Source organism: Triticum aestivum, chromosome 1D, assembly GCF_018294505.1.
Source record: "Triticum aestivum cultivar Chinese Spring chromosome 1D, IWGSC CS RefSeq v2.1, whole genome shotgun sequence".
NCBI classification, from domain to species: domain Eukaryota; kingdom Viridiplantae; phylum Streptophyta; class Magnoliopsida; order Poales; family Poaceae; genus Triticum; species Triticum aestivum.
Window position 1 is genome coordinate 292,404,899 of NC_057796.1, and position 8,136 is coordinate 292,413,034.

At 46.5% G+C, this 8,136-nt stretch overlaps 2 protein-coding genes across 3 annotated transcripts; one reads left to right on the forward strand and one right to left on the reverse strand.

Moving 5' to 3' along the window:
- The first annotated feature begins 18 nt into the window (after window positions 1-18).
- Window positions 19-3,910, forward strand: LOC123181536 (transcription factor MYB87). Of its 2 annotated transcripts, XM_044593818.1 has the most exons (5): window positions 19-117; window positions 1,945-2,064; window positions 2,162-2,322; window positions 2,836-2,965; window positions 3,181-3,910. In XM_044593818.1, the coding sequence occupies exons 3-5, from the start codon at window positions 2,217-2,219 to the stop codon at window positions 3,692-3,694; spliced, it is 750 nt and encodes a 249-aa protein (XP_044449753.1). In that variant the 5' UTR covers window positions 19-117; window positions 1,945-2,064; window positions 2,162-2,216; the 3' UTR covers window positions 3,695-3,910. The 2 variants fall into 2 exon arrangements, with proteins under 2 accessions (XP_044449753.1, XP_044449754.1); XM_044593819.1 differs by lacking the exon at window positions 19-117 and having other exon boundaries at window positions 1,590-2,064.
- A 1,785-nt stretch (window positions 3,911-5,695) lies between these two features.
- On the reverse strand, window positions 5,696-7,355 carry LOC123181535 (uncharacterized). The gene has a single exon (XM_044593817.1). The coding sequence runs from the start codon at window positions 7,057-7,059 to the stop codon at window positions 6,016-6,018; it is 1,044 nt and encodes a 347-aa protein (XP_044449752.1). The 5' UTR covers window positions 7,060-7,355; the 3' UTR covers window positions 5,696-6,015.
- Between the last annotated feature and the right edge of the window lie 781 nt (window positions 7,356-8,136).

Consider the following 8,136-nt stretch of genomic DNA (forward strand, 5'->3'; position numbering starts at 1 on the left):
CCTCGAGTGTCGGCGAGGCCGGGAATAGGGCCGCAACACTCCTCACCTCCACCACCACCACCATTGAGTCTGTTGGGGATCTCGCCCCGGCAACGCACACAAGGTGTTCGACAAAAGGTTTAACAACTTTCTTTCCAGTTTTGAATTGGGTTGTTTAAAGCAAAAGCCGGTGTGGATTAAAAAATTGCAATTCTATAATGGGACCTTCCCCTTATGCTTTTTGCAACTTTAGATTTCGATCAAAGAGAAAAGCTTTTTCATCGCATTCGTCTGATCACACCAATCTACGATGCCATATCATATTTTGGTCGTATGATGGTCGGAGCCTTGCAAAAAAGAAATAGAAGTTAAGATTGGGAGATGGGCTAGTTGGGAGCCTCTTAATGCCCAGGAATTTTTTATAGGGAGGCTCCCGATAAGTTGCTTTTGGAGTTAAGTTTAGGAGATGGGATAGAGATGCTCTTAGAGCAGCTGCTGATGCAAGATACATATTTGGTTGGGCTATTCTTTAAAACTAGAAGGGTTGGGCGCGTTTTGCTGCGCCTTTGGTGTTGTTGAGATTTAAAAAAAAACTTATTTTGTTTTAAAATATAATGTGTATTACTTTTTTGAAAAGTCCAACCTCTTTAAGTTTGATCAAATTTATGAAGAAATATATCAAAATTCATAATATCAAATTGGTGTTATTAGATTCATCATGAAATGAATTTCCATAATATTTTGGCTTAATATTGTGGTTGTCGATATTTTTGGCTCTAAACTTGGTCAAAGTTAAATAAATTTGACTTTCCAAAGAACTAATACCCCTTGTATTTTGGACCTGATGGAATATTTAGCTTGGCGGATGGGGGAGATGATGGAGCGTGTTTTATGTTTATTTATATTGTGTTTATTTGGTGGGCCTTTCATGGTGTGATGATGTGTTATGCGCTAATCAACTCATATTTTTGTGGGTAAATTTCTGTGTGATGGCTACATGTACTATATTGATGCTATAGTATCTTCACATGGTGGCGCTTATTTTTTCTAGGTGGTAAGAGGGTGCACGGGATTGATATGTTTTTCTAGCAGTTGGTGTTGATTGATTTGAAAATTCGTTGGCCCGATCAAAATCGTAAACCAAATTCAAAATTGAATATCTCAATCGAATAAAAGAGCTTCAAAATTAGGGAATATGGTGAATTAAAATAATTAAATGGGAGAGCTCTTTGAGAAAATTATTGATCCGGTCAAAATCGGATGATCAAGTTTTAAACTGAAGACCTCAATAAACTGTGAGGACTTAAAAAATAAGAAGCATAGTGTATAGTATACAAGAATTGAATTAGAGCTTTAAGAAATTGTTGACTTGGTCAAAATTGGGTGACCCAATTTCAATTGGACACCTCAATTGATTGTGAGGCATTTTACCCCTGGGGAGCTTAGTGATATAGTAGATTAGGAAAACCATCTGATAGACATAAACAGAAACAAACAGGGTCATGTAAAGCATACCAGAGAGGGTAAACCAAAATTGGAAGAAGAGAAAAATTAAACACATTGTCGGTGTCGTTTCATAATCATCTACTACCTTCATTTGGGTTTATTGGTTCCTTTCATATTATGTGCCAAATTTTGCCTGTAGATGTGACTAACAAAATATTAGTTGTATGTCATGGAAGTTATACTATTGGATTCATATTTGTAAGAGGTTTTCAATGATCCTATTTTTATGGTATATAACTTATTTTTTTATAGTTAAATTAAAGGTCAAAGTTTGACCCAAATATAATGGGACTAATAACCAGAACGGAGGTAGTGGCAATTAGCAGTTGGCTATCGATACGCTATAGTGATTACTCATCAAACAACAGGCAGATTCTTCTTTACACCAAATGTAATATTGATGTGCTTCTCTCCACTTCTCTTTGTAGCTTTTCACCTATACTGTCGTTTCATGTGCAGGAATCGTCTGTCACTTCATCTCCTTTCCATTCTCTGTGAACAAAGGAATCGTTGGTTTAAACATAGGACAAGCCAACAAAAACGATAGGAGGAAGAGAGATATTATTACAATGCAGTAAAGTAAAAAAAAATGACGTCCATCACGCATTAGGTATTTCTCACCACAAGCAGCTACTCCAGTATTTGTAAGCTAAGGCATTGGGTCTCTCATCTGCAGTCTGCCCCCCTCTTGGAGACAAGCAAGAACCTCTGCAAACTGAAAGAAAGAAGGGATGATGAAGAAGGGGAAGTGGTCCAGGGAAGAGGATGACTTTTTGAAAAAACACATTGAGAAGTATGGCATTGGCCGTAGTTGGCAGGCATTGGCTGAAACCCTAGGTTAGTTTTTTTGCTTTTGCCCATCGTCTTCATTCAACTGTTCATATTGGTACTAAGTTTACCTCCATTAACTCCGATATATGCCTTCATTCAAAATGAAAAGAAAGCTACTAAATGTGACGCGGTTGTTTGTTTGGCTTGCATATGATCTGTCTAAAAAGTTGCGCTTGTTAATTTAGAAGAAAGATTGGCCCAACTTATAAGGTCTAGTCAGTTTTTCATAGTCGCAGAAAATGCTTACTTTGGTTTCTTTTCTAATTTTCTCAGTTTTTTCTTACATCAGAATTTTCTCAGTTATCTTAGAACTACTTTGGCACGTTTCTTATCGATTTTGTACTTGTTTTTCTGTGGAGAGTTCGGACAGATATCCTAGTGTTGTTCTTTGGCCCCTTTCCATCATAAAACCAGTAGCGTCCTGCACAGAAACAACTACCATGCTCATCCATACTCTCATTGTCACTCACCACTGTGGCTAAAGCATGATTTCTGAGGATGTTGCTCATGGATTCGCAGGGCTTCAGCGTTGCGGCCGGGGTTGCCGAGCGCGGTGGCTGAACTACCTCCGGCCGGGACTGAAGCACGGCAACTTCACGCAGGCAGAGGAGAGCATCATCTGTGAGATGTACAGCAAGAGGGGAAGCTGGTAAGTCCCGAAAAATAAGCATGTCCTGCTGCCATTGCCTGCACGCATCTCAGCTTCTGCTGCCTCTGCCCAACCAACGGTCACACCAATGTCCATCACCCCTTTTCCAGATGTTCAAATTAGCTGAACATTGCTTGCGTGATGCTTCTTGGCTTCTTGCTATTGTGCTTCTTTAACCAATCTGGCACTGCTTTGCTTGTCATTGGATCGAACAGCTGGTCCGTCATCGCCGCCCAGCTCCCCGGGAGAACGGACCTCGCCGTCAAGAACTACTGGAACGGCACCATCTCGAAGAGGTTCCACTGGGCGAGCAGCGCGGCGGCCGCGCGCCGCAGGCGCAGCGTCCACCGCCCCTCCTCCAGCACGACGTCGGACGCCACCAAGCCGGAGGAGCTCGCGCTGGTCGTCCACGGCGAGGGGAGCTCCACGACAGGATCGTCATGCTATGCCGGCGGCTTCGTGGACGCCCGCGTCCTGGCCGGCTCACTGCCGCTCGTGCAAGCGCGGCCACCGCTGGCGGCCGGCGGCTGGAACGCGGCGAAAGAAGAGGTCGGTGAGACGGTGCCGATTGAGAGGAAGCCGGCCGTGGCGCCTGCGCCTCTGCCAGAGAATGACATGGTCTGCGCCCCCATGACTGTGATTCCCCTGGCGTCCATGGAGCCGGACGACATGCCTTGGATTGACGGTTTCGACGAGATCGACAGCTTCCTGCCCTGGTTCGATGACTAGTAATCAAGTGGCAACGTAGGTAGAATGGTTATCGTCAATGGTCGGCTCCTTGGTTCAGGAGCAGCCGCAAGATTGTCATGTACTGTTAAACATTTACTGTGTTGTCTTCCGAAAAAGATTTACCATGTTGTTAGGGTTGGATGGGATATGAGCGGAAAGGTAATTCCCATTTGAATCATAACTGGGCGTGGCCTCTCTGTTGATGTGATTCCTAGACATTGCACAAGTTTCTTCAGTGATGATCATCTTTTCTGACAGAGCATTCTGGAAGCTCAAGGCTTAATCTGTGCCCCTAGGAACCAGACCATATACTCAGTTCAGCCAGTGGTTGCATAAAAGAACCGGAAACTGCACACGAATCCATCTGGCAACCGTGTCAGGCATGATCGAAACTCGTAGTTCTTTAACCATGGGGCATAGCTCACATCAGATTCAAGTACTAGAGTATAGAGTATACCTTGAACTTCGGAGCATCAACGTGCATCCATAGGGACCTAAAATCCAGAGCGTAGATGGGGCTAGCTAACAGGATCATGATGCTTCTCTTCTTGGGATCAGCGAATGCGTCAGCCCTGTACTGCTGACCTTGCCATCAGAGGTTCAGAAGACCCCGGTTTCTTCTTGGAGTCCATATCTTAGCAGGACTTGCCAAGGCTTGGTTAGCACTTAACAAGGTGAGGACTAGGGAGAAATGAAATGACACATTCGCACAAGAACACGATACACTCAGAATCATTTGTTCATCATAGTCTTTTAGTAACAAGACATGATATAGGAAGTGAACACTTCAGTGATGAACTAGGAAAACAAGGAAACTTCAAGTAGAAGAGATGAGGTTCTGTGAATAGGGTATACCTTTGCTACTTTCTAGTTTCCTTTTAACAAAGCGAATAAATGAACTGCATGATGTTCCAATATTTAGCATAACTGCAAGATAATTTCATCAACTCAAACTGTACTATAGAGATGCATGAAACGACATATGGGCAGCAAAACGACGGCTGAACCGTCGGCTACATGCTACATAGGCCAACTGATACCTTCAGGCACAGATGGATTACCTTTACAACGATTGACCATCTAGTTAGTTAGTTTCAGAATGTTGCTAACAGGAATATACAACAAGGAACGAGCACATCTAATGAAGAAGAGAGAATATGCCCAGGCTAACCATGATAGTAGAGATCTCACACACCATGAACTTTATGTATAGAAGAGAATTTGCCAAAACTGAAAGATAATGAACCATTAGCTACTCGGCAGTTCCACTGAAACAAATTTGCAGTTCGCAAATTGAAACCGAAAATGCCAATTAATAAACAGACCAGATCAGAGGAGGTGTGTATAGATCATACAAATTCTTATAGATTGTACGTTTTAACAGCGAATTTCAAGCAGTTCCAGGAAGTATGGAAGACCAAAGACTACACAAAGCAAACAACTACTGTGTTTCTTCATGGGCAGAAAGAGCGATATATTTCCTTTTTCTAGGAGAAAATAAGAATAATGTGATCATCCTTTTTCTCGTGATAATTAATGTAACCTACTTTCCAAAATAGTCACTGCATTCTGCTAATGTGTAACCTCATGCTATGCAGTCAGCATGCAGCACAGTCATAGAATTATAGCTTCAAAATCATTCCAAATATTCCAATGTTAGAAGTGCCTCAACTACTGGTGATAAGTACAAGAGAAGACGGTGTAATACAATTTACAGTCATCTTAGCATCAGCATAGGATTATAACTTCAAAATCATTCCAATGTTAGAAGTACCTCAACTACTGGTGGTAAGTACAAGAAAAAACGGTGTAATACAATTTAAAGTCATCTTAGCATCAGCCTGACATTTACAGATACATCTCAGGTTTATCACATTGGATAACTATGTGATTATAACCTTTGATTTGAGTGCTGAAAGCATCAACATAACATCACATGACTTATGGAGCATCCATGCACAAGTTAATGACCAATAATAAAACCTCCAACTGCCCAAAAAAGAAAGTTAAATATGTCTTAGTATTGCTCAATCTGTTTTCCCCTACATGTCAGAATCACCATCTTAGTTATTACCCGAGAAAAAGTATACAATACATCATCTCCGTTTACCATTCAGCCAAAAACTGTGTGGTTCTAAGATGTCCCTATATTACACTCTAAGGTTGAGCAATCTGATGGCGATTTCTGGCACGTAACCAAAATGCCGAAGCAATCAAAAGAACCTTCCTATCTCACAACACATTCTAATTACCCATGTACTGTAACGAACCAAAAGAAGAGGGGTTGGGAGCACACCTGCTTCAAGAACCCCTACGACTAGTCAGATCCTTTGTTGCGACTCAATCACTAATGCATTGAGCATGATATGCATGACAGCATCATAGACCACGCCGTTGTAATGCATCCCGTCAGCTGTGCATTGCTGCTCACATCCCCGGGTGAGCTTTCCCACATCGAGCAGCCGGAATGGGCCACCATCACGGCGCAAGATACACCTCTCATCAACCTCACGGTCATAGGCTTGCAGCATTGTGTCGTTCATATGCTCTTTCTTGGCATCAGTGTTGAGCATAGGGTTGACAAGCCGCGGCAGGCCGAGCCAGAACATGTGTGGAGGTGGCACTGGGAGCGGCGAGCGGAGAGAGTTGGCCGCATCAGCAATGGACGCCAATGCGTCGCCGTATTGCGAGGCTTCCGTGACATGGAGCATGTGCCAGAGGCCGGATCCGAGCACGAGCACGTCGGGGGTGCGCGGCGCCAGGCGGAGATCCTCGCGGAGCAGACGCATGAGGTTGCTCTCGAAGGGCGCCCATATGAAATCCACGGAGATGCCCCGCGCCGGCACGGCAGCGTGGTAGTCGCTGTGGCGGCGGAACAGCTCCGGCTCCGCGGCCGCTGCGGCGGCCGGGTCGAGCAGGAGGCGCAGCAGCGCGAGCACGAGCAGGCGCGCCTGCGAGTCGCCCGCCACCATGACCCAGGAGCCGTTGAGCAGGGTCGAGGCGTCGTCCCGCGTCAGCCGCGCGAAGCCGCAGGTGGCGGCGAGCGAGGGCGGCCACGACCAGGCGCGGCCCCCGCCGTGGGGCTCGGCGTCCGCCCACGACACGCGGTGCAGGACGGAGATGCAGGAGGCGGAGGAGGAGGAGGACGGGGCCGCGGGGCGGATGGGGTGGAAAGAGGAGACGAGGAGGTGGGGCAGCGAGGGGAGGTACGGGGAGAGGTGGACCCCGACGGCCAGGGAGACGAAGAGCGCGCCGGAGAAGAAGAGCACCTTGTTGCGGCTGAGGTGCCAGCCGGCGAGCCCCATGGGGACGAAGAGCACCACGCACGCCGCCAGCACGCCCACCTGCGCCGCGGCGGAAACCATGGACCGGCCTGGCCGGCCCTCCCCGCAGGACCGAGTGCACGAGCGAGGCCGACGCCGAGGTCCACCAGATCTGGGCCGAGGAGCGGGGCGGCAGGAGGTTGGGCGAGCGAGCGAGCGATCGGCGCGAGAAGTAGGGTCGCCGCGTGGTGTGGGTTGGTGGCGCGGTGGTGGGGTTGGGGTTGGGTGCGAGGTGGGAAGGAGGAAGGGGAGGGGGGAGGTCGGCGGGATGGGAACAGCGGAGCGGCAGGCGGGTGGCTCCGGCGCTTTCTGAGGCGGTGAGGTGCGTCGCGCCGGCGTGGATCCGGTCCAGAAGAAAAGAAAGCGCTGCCCGGCTCGGGCTTTCTTTTTTTCTTTTCTTTTTCTGTGTGTCGGTTATGAAAAAAATAAAGAATGTTATTTTCCAGTGTGCTTCGTGTCGTTAATCACTGACGCAAACAGCAAGTCAAATATACTCCCTCCACAAAGAAATATAAGAGCATTTGATGGTACTCTTCGATGTATGTTAACCAGGAGCATCACATGTTTTCGCTGATAATCTTCTCCGGGTGGTACTCCAGCCTTGTGGTTCCACTCTCTTCGTTTACAAGCAGATCGTACCCCGATCCACCTATCATTTTCGCCCACGCTTGATTAGGAGTGATACCAGAAGCCCACGACCGCGATGTCAACCTCAAGTGGCGAAGCTAAGCAACGCAACGAATTAATGTCTCGCCAGATGTTAGATCGTGTCGTAACCATCATTAAGAGCATCTGTAACCGGATTTTGGCAAATCTGATCTTCAAACCTTCCCGACGCGCAAGGTCATGCTTTAAATATTTGATTCTATAACCGGATATCTTAAATTATAAACCTAAAATCCATATTATTACATGCAACATATAAAATATGGTACGTCATTGACGTACTCTTGAAAAAAACATGCAACATAAACCAATCTTTAAGCGGAGCTCATCCGGCTTTGCCGTATCCATGTCTAGCGGGCGGCTGCACTCCCTAGAGTGTTGGTCCGCTCGCCGGCAAGGTAGAGTAGGACATTGTCACGAGCCGGCTCACGGAACACAGGGAGCCGCCGTCTC

Bases quoted from the DNA above. Each gene is read 5' to 3' on its own strand.
- LOC123181535 (XM_044593817.1), bottom strand. From the start codon at position 7,059: ATGGTTTCCGCCGCGGCGCAGGTGGGCGTGCTGGCGGCGTGCGTGGTG.
- LOC123181536 (XM_044593818.1), top strand. From the start codon at position 2,217: ATGATGAAGAAGGGGAAGTGGTCCAGGGAAGAGGATGACTTTTTGAAA. The intron at 2,323-2,835 runs GTTAGTTTTTTT...ATGGATTCGCAG, and splicing joins GGCATTGGCTGAAACCCTAG to GGCTTCAGCGTTGCGGCCGG. The intron at 2,966-3,180 runs GTAAGTCCCGAA...TGGATCGAACAG, and splicing joins TACAGCAAGAGGGGAAGCTG to CTGGTCCGTCATCGCCGCCC.